Source organism: Mustela lutreola, chromosome 12 (assembly GCF_030435805.1).
Source record: "Mustela lutreola isolate mMusLut2 chromosome 12, mMusLut2.pri, whole genome shotgun sequence".
In the NCBI taxonomy this organism is placed as follows: Eukaryota; Metazoa; Chordata; class Mammalia; order Carnivora; family Mustelidae; genus Mustela; species Mustela lutreola.
In genome coordinates, this window is record NC_081301.1 from 13,661,894 (window position 1) to 13,688,776 (window position 26,883).

Genomic DNA, 26,883 nt, shown 5'->3' on the forward strand with positions numbered 1-26,883 from the left:
GTTAGACATTGTCCTAAGTGCTAAATTCATCATGTTGACATTTTTACATCTGTTATTTCACTGACGAAGAAACCCAGGCTCAGAAAAATTAAGTAGGTTGTCCAAAATCACACAGGTAGCAAGCCACGAATAGTGGAAGAAAAAAGAAACAAATTCTGTTAGAAATAGATATAGAACATTAGTGTATAGTAAGTACAATAAGAGAGAAAAACAGGAAACATCTACCCTAGACTTGAAGGAAGGATTTCCAGAGAAGGAAACACCTGAATCTTGAAGAACCAGTAGGATAGAGTCAAGTGGAAAACAACAGAGAGCAGCAGGGAAAACAGAGGTCCAGATATGAAAACAAGAAACATTTGGAGGAACTGCAAGGCAATATGACCAAAACCTGGAACTTAAAAGGGAAAAATTACAAAATTCTTTACCATTATTACTAACAGTGACTACTATTTCTGACAGATTGCACACTCCAGAGCTAGAATGTTAACCTGGCTTCCTCGTGGCTACTCAGATGTGTTACTTGATTATATTTTGAAGATATCAGCAAACAAATGTTTGTGAAGCATTGTTCTAAAAGCTTTTCAGGGGCATCTAGGTGGCTCAGTCGGTTAAGCATCCAACTCTTGATTTCAGCTCAGGTCGTGATCTCAGTAAAACTGAGCCCCACGTCAGGCTCTTGGTTCAGCGAAGAGTCTGCTTGTCCTTCTCCCTCTGCTTCTCTCCCACCCCAATAAATAAACAAATAGCCTTTCATCTATTAACTCATGTTGCTGTCCTTCCTCTCCCAGGAATAAAATACTGTTATTACCCTGTTTACGCATGAGGCCAAGGCACAGCAAAATTAAGGAACGTGCACAAGATCACAGAGCAAATAAATGGAGCCAAGAGTTGAATCTAAGCTATTTAACTCAGAGCATACATACGTTTTTAAATGCTGCCTCTTCCTCTTATTGGACACTTACCATGGGCCAAATCCAATGCTAAATGATTGACAGATCTCATTTAATCCACAAGTCTGATTTTATACATAAACTGAAGTCATTTGTCAAAAAATACAATCTAAGAAGTGTAATGGCAGGGATTTTCAAAGTGTGTTACTTTGGGGACACCTAAAATCCCAAGAACCCCGGGATGGGAGCTATTGATCTAGGACCTGGTCTTTATACAAGAGAAATCAGAAAGTGTGTTGTAAGTTGAATTGTGTCCCCCCAACAAGATAATGTTGAAATCCTAACCCCTGATTCCTAATGTGACCTTATTTTGAAATAGTTTTGCTGGTGTCATCAAAGTACAATGGGGTCATTTGGGTGCCAGTCCAATGACTGGTGTCCTTAGAACAGGGAAATTAGGACACAGCACAGAGGGAAGATTGTGAAGTCACAGACACACAGGAGAAGGCCATGTGAGAAGATGGAAACAGAGATTAAAGTGATCTCTCTGCAAGCCAAAGAATGCTAAGTATGGCTGTCCACCACCAGAAGCTAGAAAAGACAAGGATTTTCCCTTCTATAGGCTTTAGAGAGAGCAGGGTCCTGCCAACACCTTGATTTCAGACATCTAGCCACCAGAACTTTGAGCAAATACCGTTCTGTTCTCTTAATTCACCCAATTTGTGGTACTTTCTTAGGGCATTCCTAGGAAACTAATGAAGAGTATACACATAACACAAAATGTGAATTTGTTGCCTCCCATCTGTAACGCAGTGTCTAACTAGGACTTGATGAAAAGTGCTTTACCAAGAGAGATCCAAGTCTTTGGTATGGTTTAAGTTAACATATACTAGGTGATTAATGCTTTTAAATTAAGTGTCATTCCACCACCCGGTTACCAAAATATTTCTTGCTTACATCCAAGATGAAAATTTTGTTCAACACATTCCTTAGTGTTCTCTTTCAATTCTGAGCATTCTCAAAAATCAGTTACCCTTTCTGTTGGTGAGTCACGAGAGTTCCACAGAATATGATTTTGACAAATACACTTAACTGTAAAGAGAAACAAGACTTCTGGTTATAATTAATGTTCTCTCATTTCTGGATAAAAGGTTTTTTTTTTTTTTTTTTTTTTTTTTTTTTTTTTAATATTTTATTTATTTATTTGACAGAGAGAGATCACAAGTAGGCAGAGAGGCAGGAGGAAGCAGGCTCCCCGCTGAGCAGAGAGCCCGACGTGGGGCTCGATCCCAGGACCCTGAGATCATGACCCGAGCCGAAGGCAGCGGCTCAACCCACTGAGCCACCCAGGCGCCCCAAAGTTTTTTTTTTTTAAGATTTACTTCTTCTCCCTCTCCCCCTCCCCCTCCTCCCCCTCCCCCTCCCCCTCCCCCTCCCCCTCCCCCTCCCCCTCCCCCTCCTTCTCCTTCTCCTTCTCCTTCTCCTTCTCCTTCTCCTTCTCCTTCTTCTTCTTCTTCTTCTTCTTCTTCTTCTTCTTCTTCTTTTAGAGAGAGAGAGAAGCAGCAGGGAGGGGTAGAAGGAGAGGGAAAAAGAGTCTTAGGCAGACTCCATGCCAAGCGCAGAGCGTCATGTGGGGCTCGATGTCACAACCCTTTGATCATGACCTGAGCCAAAAACAAGAGTCCGACACTTAAGTGACTGTGCCACCCAAGCACCCCAAAAGGTTTTATTTTGAAAAGAATCATACTCTATCAACTTAAATACCATAAAATAAAATCTCAGTATGATGTACTACATCACAGCACTAATAACATTTTGAAACTTGCTAAGAGAAACTACAGAAACACAAGGAAGGAGGGACGCTTTTTATAGCAAGGTATGAGTTAATTTACGAAGAACACATTTATAAGAAAATGCCAAAAAAAGAAAAACCCACAAAAATCCCTCCTAATCACCAAAATACATGTCATAGTTTTTTACGGTATTCATGTGAAAATGTTTAAAGCTGTCAAGGTATGTCAGAAGTTTGCAGGAAATGAGTCCGTAGTAAGTCTCAAACAGGGTGCATTCTTTCCCACTGCTAATTTCCTCCCATGCCAAGGGTATTTCAGCATCTGTAGTTTCCAAGGATGTAAAAATGAACTTATAGCAACATCTGTTGTATCTGATGTGCTTTTTCCCAGAAAACCTTGAACTGTGGATGGGTATAAGGCCAATGAACTTGGCACAAATCCCTACAAACACATCAGCAGGAACCATTATGGGAACTTCGTTGAAAACCACATACATCATCCGAGCCACATCTTGGGACATAATAAAGGTTTCACCACTGCAGTAATCTGGGTAGTACTTTTCTGGGTATTTGCTAAAAGGGACAAATTCTTGACTATTGGGGTCTCTGTTGGGTGTATCCTGATGGATAACTTTTCCCACATAGATATCCTCAAGGTGTTCTTTCAGATTGAGAAGATAGTCTACCAAACTTGGAAGATTGACAAACATCTCTTCATCAACCTTGAGAATGAATAGGGCATTAGGGCAAAAAGTCACAGCCCATTGCATCATTGTGATGATCTTCAGGGTTTGGTTCTCAGAAGTGTCCAAGAAGATTCCTTCAATTATATCATTATTCTTATGGGACTCTTTGTCTATCTCTTGCTGGGTAGTTACCAAAACAGGCATTCCTAAAGCAAACAGTGTGAGAATGTGGTACCCTTGGACACTGGTCACATTACCCCAGGTTTTCCTGATGAGGTCTCGCCTTGTTCCATTTTCTGGGCTACTGAAGATAAGAGAGAGTAAAAATATATTCTTCCCTTTACACACCTCCGACTGGCTTAGGATATAATGCTTGGAAAGGTTACTTCTTAGGGGTTCCACGTTCAATTTTCTTGCCTTATCCTTTGTTTCAAGAACTTTCATATCTACATAAGGCAAAGCACGCAAAAAGTATTCTTCCACAAAATCAGCCCCAAAAAGCAAGGCATGAAATAAGATAACATTAAATAGAATGAAACACCACTGGTGAGTCCGAAGTCTGCAGAATGTCACCTAAATAAGAAAAAAAAACATGTTCATTCAAACTTCATCTCCATTCTTGTTTTTGCCCCCACTGAATGTTATAAGTACTCCTCACAGCACTTAGAAGTACACTATTTTAAGGGTTTCTGACTTATTTTTGCTCTAAGCCTCTCCCACTATATCATGGCTCCTTGGACAGGTGATATCATGCCTCTTTCTTCTTCAGTTCTGCAGAGTTCAGTGTTTGGTATGAGATAGAAACTGAATAAAATGTTAATTGGTTATTTTCTTCCTCGTTTGGATGAAAGCCTACTTACTAAATGCAAGGCATTGTGTCCGTCGCTGGAGAAGCAAAGAAGAATCAGACACAGACACATGATATAAAGTAGCAAGTGGCATCATTGTGCTAAAAACCTATAGGAAAATATATGATGTTCTCTCAGGAAGTGAAACACTTGGATCGGTTTCTTCTCTAATTACAAAGGTCAAGGGCTAATTTTCCATGAAGTAGTTGCTTTTGTTGCCCAGTGAACAATGGCTACTATAAAACATTTATATCCTTCCAGTATGGTTTTCCAGTTTAATCCAATACTGAATTCTGACATTGTCTGTTTTGGCAATGTCCCCTAATCCATCCGACACATCTATCAATATGGACAAATTCCCGCTATCTGCATAGCACCCCTTTGGAGATCTAGGGTGGACCTATGCCAAGTTTACTCCACATCATTGAAGAAGATGGAAACTTTCCTTCTGGAAGGGTAAATACAGTATTGTAACATAATAAAGCAAAGGAAAATTCAAGGAATTAAATTTCTACTGGAGCTTCAATTGACAAAGCTTCTCATAATAAAAGTAACCTCTTACTGAGCACTTGCAGTGTTCCAGGCACTGTGCTAAGCACTTTATATGCCTTAATTAGCCCTGGTAATGCTTTCAGATAGGTTATCTTCAAAATTAAGCATCCAGGTTTCATAACTTGCCAAAGAACACTCAATGGGTAAGTACAAAGAGTAATGTCATGATTTGAATTCAAGTCTGCAAAATTCCAAAGCTCACTCTTAACCCCTGAGAATCCTGACTCTCTTCCTTCTCCGTGTCCACTGAATTGGAAAGGAACAAAACAAAACGAACCCCTGCAATTATCATCTGAACTCCTTTCCATTTGCTCAATTGCTAATGATTTAAAAAGAGAAGAAACTTCACTTTCCTCAAGCCTATTTTAATAGACATCAAATGCTTCAAAGATTTAAGAAGCTTACCTGCATGTTGTCTGTAAGCAATTTCAGGGCTTTGGAAATTATTGAGTCCAGATGCCAAATGATGCCCGAATGTAGCTCAGCATCATTCCAGTCTAACAGCAATTGAAGTAAAGTGCTTGGTGCCCAAGACTTTGAGGATAAAGTTTCTTCCTAATCAACTTGAGCTTTTGTCCCAGAATACCTGCTGGCTGCATAGGAAAGCAAGTGAAGATTATGTTACAGCTAGAGTGAATCCAGAACAAAAAACAGAGAACACAAACCTGTTCAAATGCTCCCAACCTTGTGTACCTCTTGAAACGGACTCCTTGCCTTTATGCTGAATTCCTGGTGAAGTAAGTGTGGGAGTTGAAAGAGCAGTTCACCTACATCACCCCTCCACACATCATCACACAAGGAGAAATGTCGTACAGTCTGTTTTGGAGTGTTTTCAAGAAACTAAACAATTGGAATAGTTCCTGCTCCCTAGTATATGCACGTGCAAGACATAGACTAAAAACATCAAGGAATAGTCATCCCTAATGGGTGCCTACTTTTCTTCTGAAGAAACATCATATGGTGAGATTTGTTTAATGTTTGCCATTTTCCTAGGGCATGAATGTGTAGGAATTATTCCAAACACTGCTCCTACCAGAAAGCTGAAGAAAAAAAACAACATTCAGCATATTTTCATGTTCTTGTCACATAAGCAGTTGTATTGAGCATTCTGTTTTTAGGCAGGGCTATATTTCATCTTTGTTTTTTCTCATGCTGATCTTCCTGCCTGCCACTCACAGCATTTTTTTTTTTTTATTGTTTGGCTAGGAAAATCTTATTACATTCAAAGCTGACTATGCTTTCTCAACCACTGTCATGCAATCTTGGAAATTTGTTTTACAAAGTGGGAAAATATAACCTAAAAAAATGCAAGTGAAAAGAAATTGTTTATAAGTTCTAAGTTTAGCAATTAAATAGGTCTTGTATTTAATTAAATACAAATCCTGTTTTGCAACTTTCAGTTCTCAGCTATAAATTTTGTTCCCAGATCTCCTCTTGGCTTCAACTTAGTTTGGTTTCTTTCTTTCTTTCTGTTTTTTAGACAGTTTGGTTTCTTTGTCCATGGGAAGGTCTAACAACACTATCTCCAGGCAGCTCCATCTGGGATTTTCAGTTTGATTCATCAAACTCTTACTTCACTGGGTTGAGGCACATAGGGGTGCTTGGTTTTCTTAATTTCCTTGGCACTGCCTTCCCTTTCATAGAGGTTATCTGATCTTTGTGTGCATTTCTTCTTAAATTTTCTTAGAATGTCATCAGTCACTCTTTGGCTACAGAGACTCCCTTTTGCTCTCTTGAGACCTGACTTTCAAGCCATCATAGTGACTTCTACCTCAGATAGTCAAATTTTTACTTCCTATGTTTTAGGTACACTAGATGAACCCAGGATGCTTGGAGTCTTGGCTATTCTCTACCACTAACTGAATATGTGACTGTCTTATTGTCTATATAATGTGATATATCTATTGGACCAGTCTGTTCAACAGGGTAGCCATTCGCCACATGTGGCTATTTAAATTTAAATCTATTAAAATTGTATTTCCTCAGTCATATCAGGCATTTTCAAGTGTTTAATGGTCAGAAGAGGCTAGTGGCTGCCCTATCAGACGATGCAAATTAGAATATCATTGCTGAAAATCTTATCAGATGGTGCTGGTATAAGATAGGAGTATGTGTATGTGGTTTATGAACCTTTACAGAGAGACCAGGAGAATTTATGTTCTGAAGGGGGCTTGAAATCCTATGAAGCCAGTTACTAAGACTTTAGGCAAGATGCCTTTGACCTCGGTTTCCCCATCTCTAATAATAGTAACTGCGGTGTAGGGTTGCTGTGGGAATTGAGTGCGGTGACACAAATTGATTTAGGATACTGCTGGGGACATCGGAAGCACAGTTCAAGCTTAAAGATTTATGCTTCAACTTTCAGTCCTCAGAAGGATGGCATGAGGAAGGTACTAAACTACTATGCAGAAGAAGGAAATAAATGCAGAGAGGTTAAATAAGTAGGCCATAGGCACAGCATGAGTGTAAGAACTGGGATTCGAACCTAGATCACCTGACTGTTCTTTCGCTCACCGATTCCCTTAACTTGCTTAATTTTTCTCCTTGGCACTTGCTAAGACTTGCACATGCCTTGCTTAGTTATTTATCTGTCTGCCTCCCTCGCTAGGACGTAAATCCCAGGGGTTCCGTATTTTTGTGCTTTTCGCTCATTAACCCTATCTCCCAGAACCGTGTTTGGGAAATAACCGGTGACTCAATGGGCTGTTTGACTTCGGACACGTCTCTGAAATTGTCCTGCCTCTCCTCCGTAAAGAAAGGATAAGAAAAAGGGCCACACAGGGCCAGGTCAGGTCGGATGAGACACATCCCCGATACACAGCAAAAAATAAGTTTAGGACGACGGTCCACAAGCCTAAGCTGTACTGCGCACGCTCCCCCTCCCTCCGCGCTCTCCCGGGCCAGCCCGCTTCCCCCGGAGGCCGGGGCCGGAAGTGCACCCGCGTCCGCTGGGCGCCGCGGGCGGAGGGACGCGCGGAGATGACGCAGGCAGCACCGGAAGCCGCTCCCCTGTGAGGTTGCAGACCCCGAGCGGCGGCCGCTGGTCCAGGTCTGTATGTGAGGCGGGGTCAGGCCGAGGAGGGGGTTCTCAGGCGCCCGCGCCTCTGCTGACCAGCCGCGCCTCGGGCCGTTTGTCTTTCTCTGCAGGCGCCATGGCTGCGGAGCGGACCCGGCCGCTGCGAGGCTCTGGCGGCCCGAGCGCGCCTAGTCGGTGTGAGCCCGGCTCGAGGTCCTGGGCCCCGGGGCGCTCGCTCAGGTCAGTGCTGCGCGGAACACGACTCTGGAAGCGGGGGACCTGGGAACTACGAACGCGGGTTGAAGGGATCTGGAGTTGATTTTAGAGATGGGAAAATTGAGTCTCGGAGTTACTGCCTGTTAGTTGCTCAGTTTCCTTAGCCGCGAAATGAGTAAACAATGATGCTACCATGACTTTGAAAGATGATCAAGTGTGGCGAGGTGGTTTCTGAAGTACAGAGCGCTGTATTAATGTGAGGGACTGCGCCATAGTTGTGGGTTTGCGATGGAAACAGGTGTGTATGTGGGGTGCCGCTTGAGATACAGATAACAATATTAATGCTGAATAATGTAACTGGCATTTCCTGGAAGCTTACAGTGTGTCGGGTACTGCGCTAAACGCTTTACGTGCGTTATCCGACTTAATCCTCACAAAAACCCTTGTACGGAATGCTGTGCGTGGTTGCATTTTACAAGTGAGGAGACTGAACTTGAGATGGGTGAAGTGATTTCCCCAGGGTCACTCAGCAACAGGTGGAGCTGCAGAGCCTGTATTTAACACACTGTTTCTTTCCGAGCTGTTTTTATTTATCTTAGAGCTAAAGGCGGTTTTATCTTATTTTTTAAAAAAGATTTTATTTATTTATTTGACAGACAGATCACAAGTAGGCAGAGAGGCAGGCTGAGAGAGAGAGGGAGGAGGAAGCAGGCTCCTCGCTGAGCAGACTGCCTGATGCGGGGGCTCTATCCGAGGACCCCGGGATCATGACCCGAGCCGAAGGCAGAGGCTTTAGCCCACTGAGCCCCCTAGGCTCCCCTAAAGGCGATTTTAAAGTAAATAGTATATTCACATGGTTTTAAATTCAAGAAAGGGCTCCTCGCTCCAATTCCTTAGCTCTCCAGTTTTCCCGGGAGGCAACCAGGGTTACCAGCTTCTTGATATTCAAAAGATACCGGGCACGTGTATGTTTATAAATAACATGTGTTCAGAACCTCTGTACTGTAACTGCTGATAGTGCTTGATAAGAAAACAGGGAAGATGAATCCTCCTCTCCAACAACAGATGTCTTGCTTTCATTCTTAACTAGGCCAGGTCCTGGTGGAGAAGAGGAGAACACATATGTGGTGTTTTATCTAGAATGGCTGTCTCCAATAAAACCTAGGGGTATAGTTTTGTTTTGTTTCGAGGGGGTGGGGGCTGAGAAAGATGTTAAGGTGCTTCTTATGGGACCCTGGGGAAGTCACTCCACTTCTTAGGCCATAAATTTCCTCATTTTATTCGTTAAGGGCAGTAGTACTGATACTTTCCATGAAGTTCTGATAATCCAATGAGGTAATGTCTATGAGTAGTACTTGAGTCTTTTAAATCAGTACAAATATGAGAGTTGCCTAAGGGAACAATAGGGAGCTAATGGCAGAACTAGAGATCAAACCTAGACCTCCCACCTTCCAGTTTAGGTGTCTTCATCACGCCACCCATTTCGGAGCCTTAGTGATTGTTAGTATTGAGGGCAGAAGGGCAGGTTTAATGTTTAATCTGAAGTGGGGGCAGGGGAGGGCAAGACACAATGAAGTGTGGGTAGAGACAAAAATGCACCTAGTGGGAAATTCTAGCCTCAAGTCAATAACTGCCCTTAATTATAAAACTAAATCTCAGTAAGTTTAAGCTCTCGAATTTTTCCTCCATATATTTTAAGCCATTTTAAGGGAAATTTTATGATTAGGGTCATAGGGTCGAAAGGGATGTTGGTAGCCCTATGTTTTCCAGCCTTAGGGCTACTGCCAGCTTTCCTGGCAGGTATTCATAGCGATAAAACTATGAAAAATACCATGTGAGTTACTTCAGACTGTGTGTTAAAGCTGTTCTGGCCCCTGTTTCTGATTTTCATAACTCTCAAAGTGAGTGATAGCTTCCATTTTACAGATGACTGAAGTTTTAGAAGTTGGTCTCAGAGTTGCCCATAATCCCATAGGAAGTGGCTGAATCAGTAAAAGATTTGACTGACTCCAGGGCATTTTCATTTACCTCATTCTGCCTCTGTTTCCACTGTCTTTGACTTTCCCAGCAATGGGAATTGCATTGGGTTCTGGAGACAGCCCTTACATTATTGGAAAGCTCCTGTTGAGTTGAAATCCTTCTTCCTGAAGTTGTCCTGTTTGGGCCTTGTGCTGCCAGGAGTACATGATATTCCTAGAGTCTCTCCAAAAGGGTTCATTTTAGACCTGTGATCTTAAGAAAGTTCCCTCCAAAGTCAGTTGATTTTTTTTTTGTTTGTTTGAAAAGTAAAATCTGGTGGGTTTTGTTTTGTAATAGTGCAGAGTTGGGGAAAAAATTATTAGGGGTTAAGAGAATATCTGAATCTCAGACATGGCTGAGTTTTTTAAAGGTGCTCATTGGAAAGTTTGTCCCATAATCTGTGGTGTCATGACTACATTAATTTGGCATTCTGTAGGATGTCTTAGTTTTTGTCAATGGTGGAAACCTGATAACATTTTCATGGGTATTATAAATTTGCCTTGTAGTCATTTAAATAGTAATTCAGCTTCTTATAAGCAGAAATAAGCATTTCTGTGATGGATGTGTGGATACTTCTGTGTGTGTATGTAGGTGTGAGAGAGGAAGTCCTCTGCACTTATTCCTGGGTAGATGTTTTGTTACATGTTTTTAATTGGCCAGTATTAATTAATTAGATTTTGTGACATTTTGTGAGTGTCCACAGAAAAGGATTGTTTTGACTTGCTATGAGTGGTTTTTTTAAAGTAAAAAATTTCCAGAAATGTTATAGATAGAATGTTGTTTAGATTCAGGAAGAGGAAGCTTGTTAGCTTGTTTTGTTGATAAAACTTTTGGTGAACTGATTATTTTTTGGCTGCCTAGTAAATCCATGAACTAAAAAGTCCTGCCTAGCCCAAGCCCTGAGGATTCTGGAGTATTATTTTAAAGTTCATTCACTGTTCCCAAAATCAAACTGTTCGATAGGAGATAATATGATTGGAAGGTTTGGTTGCTTTTACTCTTTAGTGCCCAATAACATTCTTGCCAAATTTGATATTGGAAAATTAATGAAAATGATTTTTACTGACCTACATGAACAGAGTTGGAAGATGAGATCTGGCTTTTGACGTAGACTTGACTTAGATGACATATATGGGAAGGAATTTATTTTCCTCTTCCACATTAATTTGGATATAAATTTTTAAAATTAGTATGACAATCTGGTTGGAGAATAAATGATCAGATAGAAGGAAGGTTTTTTTTTTTAAATTATGGAAATGTTTAAACATATAATAATAAAAAGAACAAAAAAACCTCTGTGTACTGATCATTCAGCACCAACATCTATCAACATATAGCCAACCTTGGGAAAGATGTTTTTATGGGTTTGCTTTATTTTTTGTTTTCTTTTCATTAGTTTAGTCCCTTTTGTCAAAAGTGGATTGACACCTTGACAGTATGTAATGCTGTCTATTTGTAAGGTTTTTTTCTGTTCCATTTAGTCCTGGAGCAATTTGTCATTCTCCTAAAGGAGAAGGTGCTATAAGCAGATAGTCATAGTGCCTCCAGATTTTATAACCAGGTTGTGATTCTCCTGGTTGTGGCTGTCATCAGAGAGAGACAGCTTGGTGTGGTTGGAAGAGTACGGATGGTGAGAGCACTGACCTCCGGGTTGTTCTGATGCTATTTTAATAGCTCTGTTGACTGTAGGCAAATCACTTACCTTCTCTGACTTTTAACTTCCTCCCCTGCAAAGTAGAGATGATGCTTCTTGTTTTCTTGGTGTTTTCGAAGCTTCGGGATTACTAATTTGACTTATTTGTGAGGCTTCCTTGACCCTCACTGCTCATGTGTGTGGCACATGGTTAGGGGTTGTCACCAGCTCATATGAGGCTTATAAAAACTAGGTAAGGCCATGTAAGGCCTTTAGTAATTCATGTTCTAACAGGCGGTGCCATAAAAGAAGTAGAAGAACCAGAATACCTGTACCTTAAGACATCTGCTTATGTTTCTTCCCTAAACCTTTTTGTCTGAACATCTATCGAAAACCCAGTAGTTGGTTTTGTGATTTTGGTAACAGGTCAGGCTGTGCCTAGCATGATAACTAAAATGTCCAGTTACTGCTCAGGAGACTTGCCTTCTGGTTGTTTTTGTGATTTTAGTACCCAAATAGAGTGTATTAAGTAAACAGTGTTATGAAGGTTTTGATGAGTGGTGGGGTGGGGAGAAGTATATTACGTAGAAAAAGCTATTTTATAATGAACATTTTGTAAATCTTTTACTGTGAAGATGCATGTAGCATGTGCTAGACTTCAAAAGGAGCAAGTCACATACACCTACATAAGTCTCACTGACTTGTGTTTCAGAGATCATGATTTATTAAAGTATGTTTTCTCAGTATGTATTTTCCTCTGTGTGCATGGAAGATTTTCAGATGGAATATGTTTACTGTAAAGTTGTAATGTGGTAACTAAGCATAAAGTTGTAATGCCAAGTTTTTTACACTAATTTTCATTTGTTAGCAGTCTTGCTTGAACAGTCTTTTTGAGCAGAACTAATACAATATTTTGATGTGCCACAGGTAAATTTTTCCATAACCTTATGGAGAGAAAGGACTTTGAGACATGGCTTGATAACATTTCTGTTACATTTCTTTCTCTGACGGACTTGCAGAAAAATGAAACTCTGGATCACCTGATTAGTCTGAGTGGGGCAGTCCAGCTCAGGCATCTCTCCAATAACCTGGAGACTCTCCTCAAGCGGGACTTCCTCAAACTCCTTCCCCTGGAGCTCAGTTTTTATTTGTTAAAATGGCTCGATCCTCAGACTTTACTCACATGCTGCCTCGTCTCTAAACAGTGGAATAAGGTGATAAGTGCCTGTACAGAGGTGTGGCAGACTGCATGTAAAAATTTGGGCTGGCAGATAGATGATTCTGTTCAGGACGCTTTGCACTGGAAGAAGGTTTATTTGAAGGCTATTTTGAGAATGAAGCAACTGGAGGACCATGAAGCCTTTGAGACCTCATCATTAATTGGACACAGTGCCAGAGTGTATGCACTTTACTATAAAGATGGACTTCTCTGTACAGGTAAGAGACCTCGGAACTGTTATGTTGTTTTGTATTTCATAGGTTATAATTTTAGAACCAGAAAAAAATTACTCCTTAGGCTTGAGAATGGCAAGATTAATTATATGAGATATCTGTAGTGGCATTCTCCCTTCCCCCTTCCCTAACCCTTTCCTCTTTCCCTCTAGAAAACAAATCATTTTTATAAAATTGTATGAGAAGAAAGCTCCAGACATTCTTTTAAATGTGATGTGAATCGGGAAGCTGTAACTGTTTTTTTCAGTGCTTCTTCCTTCCATGTACAGTTCTCCATATTGGTTAAATTTTTTTTTTCTGTCAGCAGTATTTTTTGAGAAAAATCAATGGAAAAGTTGGTGTCTAGATCTAGCAAGTAATTAGCTCATCTTGGAAGAATTACTTAACCTTTGTGTGTTTGTTTCCCTGTCTGTTTAATATGGGAAGGGAAGTATTTCTCTTTTGCTGTAAATTCCTGTGGTTCTAAGAAGACTTAGACGAGTTTACACATGGAAGTTAGATATTTTAACCCTAAGCAATTGAGTAACTATATAACAAAATAATCATTAAAATTTGGAATTATGTATATCTTAATTATGATGGGCGTGTGCTTCTACTTATAATCAATGCATATGTTTTAGGCAATACATTTTGATAGGCATTGTAGATAACTCTTAGGCAGTGTCTAGAATGATTCCAGGTAGTTCTTATCAATGATCCCAATGTCTGTTCACTTTCATTGTGTATAATATTTAGGGATACTTGGTGTTCTTTCTTCATTCAAGATAATTTCTTTCCTTCTTTAAATATTTATGAGAGAGAGACAGGGAGCAGAAAGGGAGGGATACAGGAAGAGGGAGAGGGAATCTCAAGCTTACTCCACAGAGCATGGAGCCTGACACAGAGCTCAGTCTCACAGCCCTGAGATCACAACCAAAGCCAAAATTCAGGAGTCAGATGCTTAACCAACTGTGCTATCCAGGCACCCCCCAAGATAGTTTCTTTTATTTTTTCTTTTATTTATTTATTTTCCCCAAGATCATTTCTAATAGACATTTGAGTTTTACCTAAGTATATATTTGCCTTTTTAAATAGCATATACTGTTCCTTTGTGTAACTATGTCACCATTATTTGGCCAATTCAACATTAATTCATATTTAGGTGGTTCTATTTTTATGAATATCTCTGTTTGCACTTTTTTCCCTTGAATTATTTCCTTGGGGCAGAAGCCTTAAAGTAGAATCACAGATCCAGGAATATGAATGATTTTAAAGTTCCTCTTACTGTCCTTTCCAGAGAGATCAAATTGGTGCCATGGCCACAGCAAAGTTTTAAATAACCCTCCTTCTCTCTGAGAGTTCCACCAGACTCAGTTTTAACATTTTTGAGATGTAGGATTTCTCAAGCATATATATTTTCTCATGTGGTGATATATTCTCTGAAATGCTAGATACCTTGCCAGTTTTATAAAATAAACATTAAATTTAAGGCATTTCATGGTTTCGTTTGTCATCCAAAAGCTATTCGTGCTCTTGTTATTCCCTGTCTTATAAGTCAGATTATTGGAAAGGCATCATCTGTTCTTTTATACTTTGATGTACTTTCCCATTGGGGTGAGAGCTTTTCTGTGTTCTTTTTGCCTTAGGATCAATCAATGGCAGGTAGTTTTTAAAGATTAAGATGCAGTATTGCCTTTGAGATTTGTGCTCATTTATACTTAGGTAAGTACTGGCGAGTTGACTCATTTTCAGAGCCACATTGAGCTTTAAAAAAAAAAACAACACCTCTCATCAAACTTTACTTTTGAAATGTAGTAAAGCTGCATTAGTTATTTGAAGCAGAAGTGAATGGGAAACATTCACTGAGTTCTTTAACTACCTGGAAAGTTAGTATCTACAATAACTATGAACCCAGCCCTGCACTTTAAGGTTGTTTTCTAGGTGGGTCTATAGTTTGTATTTTTTATTCTGATTAAATTCATCAGGTTTGCATATTGAAAATTCTGCTCTGTCTTTTGAAAATAATCCAAAGCATTAGTTTAATTTTTCTAATAGCAGCATCCCTGGAAGCATAACCAGTGAGAGAAGTATTTGTTACACAATCATACATGTGTTTGTTCCCTGCTGTTACTGAAGAGCTCGTGTTTTCTCCGTGGTAGAATTGGGAAATTCTGAATTTGGCAATAAGTTTACAGTTGACATTTTTAGATTAGCCCCTTGAACAAGCAATAAAATAGTATTGCCAAAAAGATTGATGGCTGATAGTAAAAATTAACATAGCATAGTGAATTAGGTAGTTACCCTTCTGCTTAGTTCTAAAATGGTAAGAAAGGAACCTGTTGTGCTTTGTGCCATTCAGTAGGTATATATAAAATGACTTCCATGTGAAAGACAATGTGAAGTATACATGGATGAATTAGGACAGTTCTTGCTCAGAGAATGTGCACAGTGGGATCAGGAAGGTACCCTGATTAGGTAGAAGTCTCCATCTAGACTATGAAAGAGCAAGCACTTGCCCTTTTAGAGAGGATAGCAGCTGCTCCACTGTAGTGAATTATTGCCATATGGGATTTAAGGTTAGAGTGATCAGATCTGATACTTAGAGTCCCAGATCTAGATTTCTGTGCAATATTCTGATTTTTTTTAGTGTGTTTGTTTGTTTGTTTGTTTGTTTTATAGTGTGCTGATTTTTAAGTATTATTCACATTTTAAAAATATTGGTTGGGTCATATTGAGTCTGCAGGCTGCTGTAGTGTTACCTTGGCTTATAGTTGAATAAGAAAAATAATAGCTATAAAAGAGGTGTTATCAAATGATACAGTTGAATTATATGAGGAGAACAAATCATATAATTGTTCAGAGGAAGCAGTGCTTTCCTTCACTTGGAAAGTGGGCGGATTTTAGAGAGATGAGAATAAGTGCTTTCCAGTAGGAAGATCAGCATTAACATTAGCAAAAGTGTGGAAAAGACTAAGTGTGGAGCTTATAGGAGAAAAATAAAGAACATTCATTTTAGCTGATGTCAGGATATAAGTAGGGACCCTGTGAGATTCTTAGAATATAAGCTGAAGAATTGGCTTGAGGTGTATTATGAAAACCTTAAATATTGGGAACATGAGTTTGGACGGTTTTCTGTGAGTAGGAAGAAAAAAATATGAAAGTTTTCTGAGCTGAAAAAGGGCCAATATCAGAGTTGTCTTCAAGTAGACCAGTTTTTCTTATTTCTGTCAGACCCAGGTCCTCTTCTTATAATATTTTGTAATATTATCTTACCTTAAACTAAAATTCATAGAAATAACTTACTGGCACGTATTTCAGAAAGTTAATGTAATACCTAAATGCTGATCCAGAGCAGAAATAAAAAGATAGTAATTTTAGAATAATACACATTAAACATGTTGTGCTCAAGCCCAGCTGTGCTAGAAGACAGAAATGTAATGAGATGTTTGCACCTGTGTATGTACTGTTGTCATGAACATGACGGCTCTAAGTGCAGTGTGTTGTATTTGTACCATCAGTGGTATGACCTCAAGCAGTGAAAAAACTCTTAGCAAAGTCCCCAAGAAAGCAAAATACATTTTTCCTCAATCTACCTGATATACTCTGAAAATTTAGAATAAACTCCATGCTTTGTAAAACTGGTCTGAGGCTCAGACAACTAAGGATAAGCTTTTTACTTAGGAATATCGGGCAGAATCGTTAAGAGGTCATGCAAAATACGAGACAATTCTTTTCGTGTACTGTCCATGATGTCTAGCATTTTCAGCCTTAGCCTGGCAGAGGCTAGTAATGCCCCTTACCCTCTGCCCCAAAATCATTGTGACAATTGAAAACACACTAAAAACATTTCTAAAATGTTCCCTTAGGAGATGATACTTCTTCTGTTGAGACCTGTGGCATTGACAAATGTAGAGTTTCCAAATTAAAGTATTAGAGTATTGCGGTTTAGGGAAGAGTAAACAGAACTAGAGTTTCTGAATTGAAGTATTAGGGTAGAGATGAACAATGAGAGACTGTGGACTCTGAAAAACAATCTGAGGGTTTTGGAGGGATGAGGGGTGGGAGGTTGGGTGAGCCTGGTGGTGGGTATTATGGAGGGCACAGATTGCATGGAGCACTGGGTGTGGTGCATAAACAATGAATTCTGGAACACTGAAAAGAAATTTAAAAAATAAATAAAAATTTGAAAGTATTAGCGTGTTGCAGTTTAGGTCAGAGTAGATAGATTTAGATATAGAACAGTAAGGATAGAGATTTTTTAAAGGAGCAGTTAAATGGAAGAGCCACCATTAAAATGGAATTGACAGAATTTTGGAATGGATTGAGTATGTGGCGAGGAAAGGGTTAATTTAAAAAATAACTGGGATTTCTAGCTATATATACACCTGGGAAGTTGGTGGTGCTAGTAACAAGAACAGAAAATGAAGAAATAGAGAGGGTAGAGGGAATTAAATTTGGGATGAACTTAACGTAGTTGGATGTGAGTGGAGATTCCCATAGGTATCTGGAATGCAACATCAGAGCTTCGGGAGTAGCTCAGGGCAAGAGCAAAAGGTTGAGGGGTTAGCCACGTCATGGCTATGGCTAGAACAGGGGTTTTTTAAAAGGAGTTGGAGAGGAAGAAGAATATAGCCTAGGATGGATCCTTGAAGAGCGTAGTTAGAGGGGGAAGAGGTACAGAACCAGAATGGTGAAGAGTTTCAAGGACATTTTAGTCATCAGAGTCAAATGCCCCCAAGAGGCAGCTGAGAGCTGAGATCTGATTCTACCAGTTAAATATTTAAACTTCACTTGATCCGGTAGTTTACTACTCCATTTGAGTTACAGCTCCATTTTCTGCTTACCTTTTTGTTACATACCCATCCCTGTGCTTTTTTATATCAAAGTATTGTTTTCATCATCTTTCCTGAGTAGAGAGGCCTTGTTTTTTCTTTCATATAATGAAAAATAGTCTTCATTTATTTAGTCCCCTTTCATCTCTGGGTTGCATCATTGATGACCTGCTGCTAGTCAGTGCAGCAAATGGGAGTCCACAGGGGAGGTTGAAATAAAAATTAAATAGGAGAGGAGAATAGTGGCTCCTGAAGGCCCAACAGAGTAGACTTGCAGCTCTGTAAAATGGGACTGACATCAAGCTAATTTTCTCTGATACTTCTTTAGGGTGTAAAACTGAATATTTTCCTATATAAACTAATTTAAACAATTAGGATAATTTTTTTTTGTTTTTATCAAGTTGTGGTAAAATAGACACAAGATTGAGGATCCAGTCATTCCACTTCCTAAGACACATTTATGGAACATTTAGATTTATCATTTTAACCATTCTTAAGTGTTGTATAATTGAGATTATCTAGACATACTGTCCAGTATAGTAGCTATAGGCCACATAAGGCTTTTGAGCTCTTGAGATGGCACTAGTCCAAACTGAGATGTGAAATGGGAAATACTCAATGGATTTAGAATATAAAATATTTTATTTTTTATATTGGTTACGTGTTGAAATTTTATTTTTGATACATTGGGCTAATGAAATTATATATATTTTTTACTTTTTAAAGTAAATAATAGAAAATTTTAAATTACATATCTGAATTACTTCTGTGGTTCGTATTTTGTTTCTGTTGGACAGTGCTGTTTCCAAAGATTTTATTTTTAAGTAATCTGTACACCCAACATGGGGCTTGAACCCACACCCCAAGATCAAGAGTCTCATGCTTTACCTACTGAGCCAGCCCAGTGCCCCTCCCCAGATGATTCTGATGCCCCATATGACTATTGAGGAGCACCAACCACGTCCCATCTCTAGTTTTATAAAAAGGAAACTGGGTCTGTAAATACCTAGAGTGACAGCAAGTACAGTCTTCATTTCCGTGTGTTCTCCTGGCGTTTGTCCAGGTTGAATTTCATGCTCTACCCTTTTCATAAGTGTTATTTTTTTCATTGTGTGAAACAGTGGCTTTCTACCAACCTTAAAGGTAGAATTGTGGCCAGTTTTATTTAGTCATTTCATCTTTTCCAAAGCCAGTGATTCAGTGCTTTCCTGCATACTGTGTCCTTGTGAGTGTATTTTTTTATTTTCAAAATGTCTTTAACAATTCTTATTACTACTTTTTTGTTATAAAGGTAAGTTTGTGAGGCTGATTTAATCATTAGACTTTTAAACGTAAAGCTAATCCTGAATTATCATCATGATCAGTATAATTTGATCAGATGCGGAGATAAAACTCACTTTTTTTCTGCAGAATCTTGAGACGCTTTATAGGCTAATTGTTGAATTGTGAATGTGTGGGAATAATTTATCCATGGTTTTCTTAGAGGTTCCTTTACAGATTTCAGGATGGCTTAAGGAAATAGCAGTTAGCTTTTGCAGAAGTTAGCCTGTGATCTGTGGCTTATCTTTGACTTATCTTAGGGTAGAATATATTCCGGCACACAGGTTTACTCTTCAGCATTCTTTATTCGCTCAGAGTTGTTGGGTCATGGGTAGGCATACAAATGTATACGTGCAATCGTAGGTAATACTCATCATTTCAAGCTCAAATCAGAAAGCTCGTGATAGTCAAAGGTATATGAAATTTTGCAAGTGCAAGCCCAAGGGATGCTTTGTCTAGTACTCCTCTGTCACCTGGAAAATTAAGGAAAGAGGACTAAACCAGAAAGCCTGCATTTAGTCCCTGTGCTGTTCACACCATTTTGGTGACCCTGAGTGAGTTATTACCCTCCCCATGCTTTGCTTTTTTCAGCTATTAAGTGGAAATGCTAGAAGGAGGGGATCATGAGGTTCTGCTTGAAGAATACCATGGTTTGGGGATAGATTTTCCTTCTTTAGTGTTTGGTTTCTTACTAACTTCCCTGTTTTTCTCTTGAAGGGTCAGATGACTTGTCTGCAAAACTGTGGGATGTGAGCACAGGACAGTGTGTTTATGGCATCCAGACCCACACTTGTGCAGCAGTGAAATTTGATGAGCAGAAGCTTGTGACAGGCTCCTTTGACAACACTGTGGCCTGCTGGGAGTGGAGTTCCGGAGCCAGGACCCAGCACTTCCGGGGGCACACAGGGGCGGGTGGGTTGCCCTTTTTCAGGGATTTCTACAGTTAATTTAACCTCTCATTCCTTAAAACCAGGAGCCAAGAATGTGATCCTGTTTTGTTTTCTTTTTGTTTTTTTAACTTAACCTGCCTTTCCCTCCTATTATTTCTTAGTCATAGCCATTAATCCCTTTACTTAAGGCATTCCTATTTGGAATTTTTTCCTGAATTTTGCTTTTCCGTGGTGTATTTTAAAACTCTTCTGTGTACCCTTGTGCTGGGAGGGGGTGGTATTCCTTGACGTATTTCATTTATACCGTGTTGAACAGTCAGTTCATTTTGCTTTTGTCAGATTCCTTACCTCCAAATTGAGCAAGTCCTACACTTGTAAATTCAGTCTACTCTGTTTGTAGAATCAGGGCTGAAAATCCTTTGGAGTGACAGTAGTTCTCAGATTGTATAATCTATACATACTATGTTGAGTTGGATCTTGGTTGACAATTGATTAAAATAAACCAGTGTCTAGAGATAAGATAAACAGATACCTGAGTATTCCTAGTAGTTTTATAGTGGCCTAGTGTGTAGAAACTGGTCATTTGAGTATAGCCTTGAGACCTGAGCTGCTAATCTCTGCTGCATTGTATTTTGGAGCTTTGTGCAGAAATCCTGTTGAGCTGTTTCCCATCTTGTGCATCAGCTCCCTTCTTCCTTTTCTCCATTTACTCACTGCCTCAGCCCTGGAGAGTCATAGTCTATGATCTTCAGCATCCCGTTTTATGAGCAGTCTTCTTGGACTCCCTTCTACTGTAGGTTTCCCAATAACCTGAATTTTGTCATAACACTCACCATACAAATGAGTATGGTAATCCAGTTCCCCGCCAGGCTATACATGCCAGAAGGACAGGGACCCTGCCTGTCTTATTCACCCTTAGGTCCTGAGTTCCTTTTATTGTGTCTGGTGCTCAGTAATACTTTGAAGTAAACCTAGCTATTTTGCTGAAAACAATTTTTTCCCTATTTTTGTTTGTCATCTTAAACATTTTCCCTCAATTTGTTACCACTTGCTTGTTACAGAAATTAATATTGGAAGATACATGATTTAGCATGGTATATATTAAATTCAGTATACCGTTCCATATGTCAGGATGTACATTCCAGGTGATTTTATACCTGATCAACTTCACGACCTCTGCTCTAAAAAAATTTCGTCTTTGCTGTTCCCTGGACATTGCTATGGCTTTTCCTAACTCCATGCCTTTGCTGTTCCTTCTACCTGCAATATTCTCTTTCCTTGATAAACTCTACTCATCCTTCAGGGCCATCTCCAATATCGCCTCCTCCCTGAAGTCCTCTCTGATACCTTTGGGCAGAGTTAGTCATTCTCCTTGGTGTTTCCCTAGCAAGAGGTAAACATTTAAATTTTTTGGACTCCTCCTTTACCCTTAGACTGAGTTCCTTACGGAAAAGCCCAGTGTATATCTCTGGGTCCCCAATGTTCCTTTAGAGAGTCTGGCAGGCATTTAAAAACAAATGTTTGAGTATTTGCTATACTCAGGCACTGTTTTAGGTGCTGGGGGTACACCCCTCAAGAAATTCAGAGAGTTGGAGAGAAGGGCTTAGTCTCACCTTTGAGATCCTTATGTGTGTTTTGTTTTTCTCATTACACTGGCTTTTCTTGGTCATGGGTATTGTTCTTGACATTTTGTCTCATTGTGAAGAATAGGGCAAATCTGAATAGGGCCACCTATGTTGTTTTTTCCCTGCATGAGCTGGATTGGTTTTGTGGTGTGTCAGGCAGGCAAGGCTGAGTGGGAATGCCGTTATCTCCAGCACTGGTGTTACCTCTCACTTCGAAGCTAGTACAAGGATAAGAGATTGTGTCATTCCAGGGATGCTCCATCCCTAGAAGAATAAGCTGTAATAATAACAAGAATTTTGAAATGAATATATTTTTTATCATAAAATCTTAGTTGAATAGCGCCATTCTTACAGTATCTCTGGCTGAGAATTACACAGTTGGTCAGCAAGGAGAATGAACACGATTGAACTCTGTTACAAAAGACCCTCACAGGGGCATGTTTTAACTTTGTGTATGTTATATATACTAGTGTTTAGCGTTGACTACAATGATGAACTGGATATCTTGGTGAGTGGCTCTGCAGACTTCACTGTGAAAGTATGGGCTCTATCTGCTGGGACATGCCTGAACACACTCACCGGGCACACGGAATGGGTCACCAAGGTAGGAAGACTTACAGAAGAACTCTCCTTGACATCAGGTTTTGTAGGGGTGAGGGAGCTGTGGATGGGGTGGAGGATGGTAGGTGCTGTCTTGTTAATTGGTAGGTGAGCCCTAAAATGGAACAGATGTATCCACAATGCACGATGGCCTGCATTAGCGACCAGCCAAGTAAGGGACACTTGGTAAATAGTTGAACAAATGAATGACTCACGGGCACAGAAAAATGCCCACAGTGTATTTGGTGGGTGGAGGGAACAAATAAAACAGGTCATGGACAAAAAACTACATTGTAGAGTATGATAACAATTTCTGAATAAGTGTGTTATGCACCAGAATGTTACAGGTTATTATCACTTATGGAATTGTAGGTGCTATTTTTCCTTTTAGGATAAACATGTATCTTTTTGAATCACGAAAGCAGTTTTCATCTTGAAAAAATAATAGTTGTAAGAAATGGGATAAAGAAAAATGTATAGGATTTTTAAAAGAATATCGTGTTTTCTTATTTTCAAAAAAAGGTGATTACGAGGATCAAATGCAGTATTAGTCATGGAAATGTCATATAGAAACACTTTTCCTGAGCTTCCCGTTCCTTCCTGTCTGGGATAGCAGATAGAGGAGTGAGCAAAACAGACTTGGGCTTGACACAGACATTATTAGCCCAGTAGGAGAGATAGTTATTAAACAGTAATTTCACAAATAAATGTGCAGTTACAAATGGTGTTAAGTGCTATGAAAGCAAAGTGCAGTGCTCTGTGAAAATGTCTAGAAGGTACCCAATTCATTCAGGGAGAGCTTCTTGAGAAGGGGCAAAACATGAAGAAGAAATTGGAGGTAGCTAGATAAAGAATAAAGTGCAGTGTTTCAGAGTACGTGGTATGTGCCCAGGCCCTGGCGTGGGAAAGATCCTAGAACATTTGTTGGTCTGAAGGCCAGTGGAGCTGTGCTATGGTTGGGGTGGTGTGGAAGAGGTGGCCATCGTGTAGGCCTGCCTTGGGCGTGTTAAGGATTTGGGTGTCGTACGTGTAGTAGGAAACAATTGAGCGTTCTCAGCAGGAAACTGTGATTTATGTTTTTAAGAAAATAACTGCTAAGTAAAAAATGGATTGGAGTTGGGACACAAACAGACCCAGGGAGGCCAAGTAGGCTTTTGCAGTAATCTAAGCAAAAGACACCTGTGGCATGGACCCATGTAGCAGTGAAGAAAGAAAAGAGCACACATGAAGGATATGTCTTTAAGGGAAAGGCAGCCGAACTTACTGACTCATAGGTAACAAAGAAGGAGGAATTAGAGCTACCCAGTGGGTTTTAGGTCAGGTAGATGAATGTGTTTTTCTGAAATAGGCAGAGCTAAAAGGGTGGTTTGTGAGAAGATCAGTAACATTACTAAACTGTTTGATTGAGAATAGTACATTTTATGTTATGTATCGTTTACCACAGTTCTGTATTGGGTACATTGACTATTTAAGCATCGCTCTCTCTCTCTCTCTCTTTTTTTTTTTTTACATTGACTATTTAAATGGAAAAGTTACATAAGACAATCTCGTGTTTTGTTAAAAACACTGGACTTGGGACCAGGATGCTGACTGTGTGATGTCTTAAGGCAAGTCACTTCTCCCTGTAGGGCCTGAGTTTCATCTGGTAAATGTTCCTGTGAATTCTGAAAGAGATGATGGGACAGGACCCAGCAGGGCATCTGGGTGTAGTAGGTCTGTCAGTTTCAGCTGAATCGGGAGCACAGACTACTGAAGAAGTGAGCTTGGCCTCCCTCTCACTTGATGCTGACTTACTACAAAAATAACTAGCCACTAAATGTTTACAGCCTATCCGAAGGGCTAGTGAAATGTTAGCTTTTATTACATCATCATCCTCATTTAACTGTTTTATTTCATTTTCATTTCAGTTATGAGATATAATAAATGCCTCATCCCCTATTTTAAAGATGAGGAAATTGAGAAACAAAGATGCTGGCTGGTCTTGCCCAAGGTTACAGAGTCAGGATATGGCAGATTCTGGTCCCAAGTCCAGTGCTTTTTCCATTATAATGCATCTGCTCAGGAAAACAAATCATTCGTATTTGCTTTTAGGTCTATGGGCTGTTTTCTTTCCTATTCCTCTCATTTGTTATAAAGTCACATTTTACAGTTTTTAAAATCATTTCTAATATTTGCTTCCAGAGTAAAGCAGAAATTAAATGCTGCCGCCAGCATTAGACAATTTTACATCCTGCTGACATTATAGAGAATCTGTTTGTACTAACTAGAGGCTAACATCATAGAATTACAGCTTAGCTCTTGTAGCATACCATCTCATTTCAGGCTCTTTTTCATATTTTAATTTTTTAAAAAGTGATATAGAAATAGTTTTAAAAGGATCATTCTGTAACATGGATGCTTATATTTCTAGGTGGTTTTGCAAAAGTGTAAAGTCAAGTCTCTTTTGCACAGCCCTGGAGACTACATACTCTTAAGTGCGGACAAATATGAGATCAAGGTGAGGTTTTCTCCTCCATTAATTTGCCTCATCAAAGAAAAACTGGGAAATATAAGAAAATTAAAATGGAATAGCACAGAGGGAATATTTCAAGGGAAGCAGGAATGGCTTAGTATAGCCATCTTAAACTTCTTGGGAAGAGAATTACTCATTCTATGTATGAAGACCTTTCTTTTTAAAAAAAAAAAAATTTTATTTATTTATTTGTCAGAGAGAGAGAGAGAGACTAAGGACAAGCAGGGGGAGCAGCAGTTAGAGGGAGAAGTAGGCTCCTGGCTGAACAAGGAGTCTGATGCAGGACTTGATCCCAGGATCTTGGGATCATGACCTGAGCCAAAGGCAGACGCTTAACCACCTGAGCCACCTGGGAGTCCTGTATGTATGAGGCAGTTTCTACCCCTGATTTGTAAATGAAGAAAAAAAGATCCACAAAAACTTATCTTCACATTCTGTTTTCTTAAGACTCATATCTCATACCCTTCTAATTCTTAGATCTAAACTATGAAAACATAAAAATCTACTTGTGTTTAAAAAAAAAAAAACAATTTGCAAAAAGTTGACGGAGCACTCTCACATCTGTTCTTACTGCATTTTTTAAACCATTCCAGTGGTAGGTGTCTTCATTGTGGGAACTGAGATTCAGAGAGGTTAAGTATCTTACCCAAGGACACACAGTGCATACATGTAGCATCAGAGCTTGAACTATAAAACCTGTGGTCTTTCCGATTTACTTCACTTTCTATCTGGCTTCGGCAAATGCAAATCACATTGTTTAAGGACAGGTTTTTCTATGGTGATGTGATCTGTCATCGTTCCTTATTTTCTTTAATCTGTAGATTTGGCCAATTGGGAGAGAAATCAACTGCAAGTGCTTGAAGACATTGTCTGTCTCCGAGGATAGGAGTATCTGCCTGCAGCCAAGACTTCATTTTGATGGCAAATACATTGTCTGTAGTTCGGCACTGGGTCTCTACCAGTGGGACTTCGCCAGTTATGATATTCTCAGGTAATGTTTTTCTGAGCCTTCCCTTTGACAGAATATTCCCGTTTATCTTTTTGTTGTGGTTTAATATTAAAGACAAAACTAAATATTGGATGAACTAGTCAATAGCTTGAATCTGGAAATGTCATAAACAGTTATATGCTGAAAATCACACACATAAAAAATATTTTAGAGGCATATAGAGTTTTATGCTAGAGTCTAGAAGACCTAAGTTTTGATCTGTCCCCTTACTATGTCACTTCCCCTTGCAGAATTAAACCTGCTGGGCAACCCTCTTCTGTCCCCTCCCTCTTTGGGAGCTTTATACTAGCCCTCAATAAACTTTGCTGCCCACCAAAACAAACAAGCAAACAAACAAACAAACAAAGTGCTTTTCAGGAAAATGAGGGGTTTGGATGAAGAGATCTTTCAGGTCCCTAGTTCTGATATATTTAAAAAAAATTTTTTTTAAGGTTTTAGACAGATAATGTGTATTTAGTGAAATAATGATATATTTATTTTCTTATTTTAATTCCAGTATAGTTACCACTGTAGTGTTATATTAGTGTCAGGTGTACAATATAGTGATTCAGCATACACTGTACATACATACATACACCACATCTTTATTCATCTGTTGATGGACACTTGGGCTGCTTCCATATCTTGGCTGTTGTTAATAACTGCTGCAGTAAAACCACCAGGATGCGTGTATCCCTTTGAATTAGTGTTTTCTATTCTTTGGGTAAATACCTAGTAGTGCAGTTACTGGATTGTAAGGTAGTTCTGTATTTTTAATTTTCTGAGGAACCTCCATACTATTTTCCACAATGGCTGCACCAGTTTGCATTCCCACCAGCAGTGCAGGAGGGTTCCGTTTTCTCCACATCCTTGTCAACTCTTGTTATTTCTTATGTTTTTGATTTTAGCCATTCTGACAGGTACGAGGTGGTACCTCATCATGGTTTTTTGTTCTTGTTTTAGATTTTATTTATTTGAGAGACAGCAAGTGAGCATGAGCAGGGAGAGAGAAGCAGACTCCCCGCTGAGCAGG

General features: G+C 39.4%; 2 protein-coding genes across 2 annotated transcripts in view; one reads left to right on the forward strand and one right to left on the reverse strand.

Moving 5' to 3' along the window:
• Window positions 1-2,837: 2,837 nt before the first annotated feature.
• Window positions 2,838-8,273, reverse strand: B3GALT9 (beta-1,3-galactosyltransferase 9). Its single transcript, XM_059143112.1, has 5 exons — window positions 8,241-8,273; window positions 7,871-8,093; window positions 7,634-7,819; window positions 5,174-5,265; window positions 2,838-3,941 (listed from the first exon to the last, which is right to left on the reverse strand). The coding sequence occupies exons 1-5, from the start codon at window positions 8,271-8,273 to the stop codon at window positions 2,838-2,840; spliced, it is 1,638 nt and encodes a 545-aa protein (XP_058999095.1).
• FBXW2 (F-box and WD repeat domain containing 2) overlaps window positions 7,731-26,883 on the forward strand; it is a 28,896-nt gene continuing 9,743 nt past the window's right edge. The window contains exons 1-7 of the mRNA XM_059143591.1: window positions 7,731-7,817; window positions 7,916-8,024; window positions 12,580-13,089; window positions 19,953-20,147; window positions 22,221-22,354; window positions 24,761-24,847; window positions 25,684-25,853. Coding sequence (XP_058999574.1) covers window positions 12,600-13,089; window positions 19,953-20,147; window positions 22,221-22,354; window positions 24,761-24,847; window positions 25,684-25,853 — 1,076 coding nt within the window. The 5' untranslated portion in view covers window positions 7,731-7,817; window positions 7,916-8,024; window positions 12,580-12,599. The remainder of the gene's footprint in view (window positions 7,818-7,915; window positions 8,025-12,579; window positions 13,090-19,952; window positions 20,148-22,220; window positions 22,355-24,760; window positions 24,848-25,683; window positions 25,854-26,883) is intronic.

What these genes read in the sequence shown, in the direction of transcription:
- B3GALT9 (XM_059143112.1), bottom strand. Translation starts at nt 8,273, where the DNA reads ATGGCGCAGTCCCTCACATTAATACAGCGCTCT. An exon ending in AGGGAGGGGGAGCGTGCGCA is followed by an intron (nt 5,266 to 7,633) that starts GTACAGCTTAGG and finishes AATTGCTGTTAG; the next exon opens with ACTGGAATGATGCTGAGCTA. An exon ending in TGCTTACAGACAACATGCAG is followed by an intron (nt 3,942 to 5,173) that starts GTAAGCTTCTTA and finishes TTTCTTATTTAG; the next exon opens with GTGACATTCTGCAGACTTCG.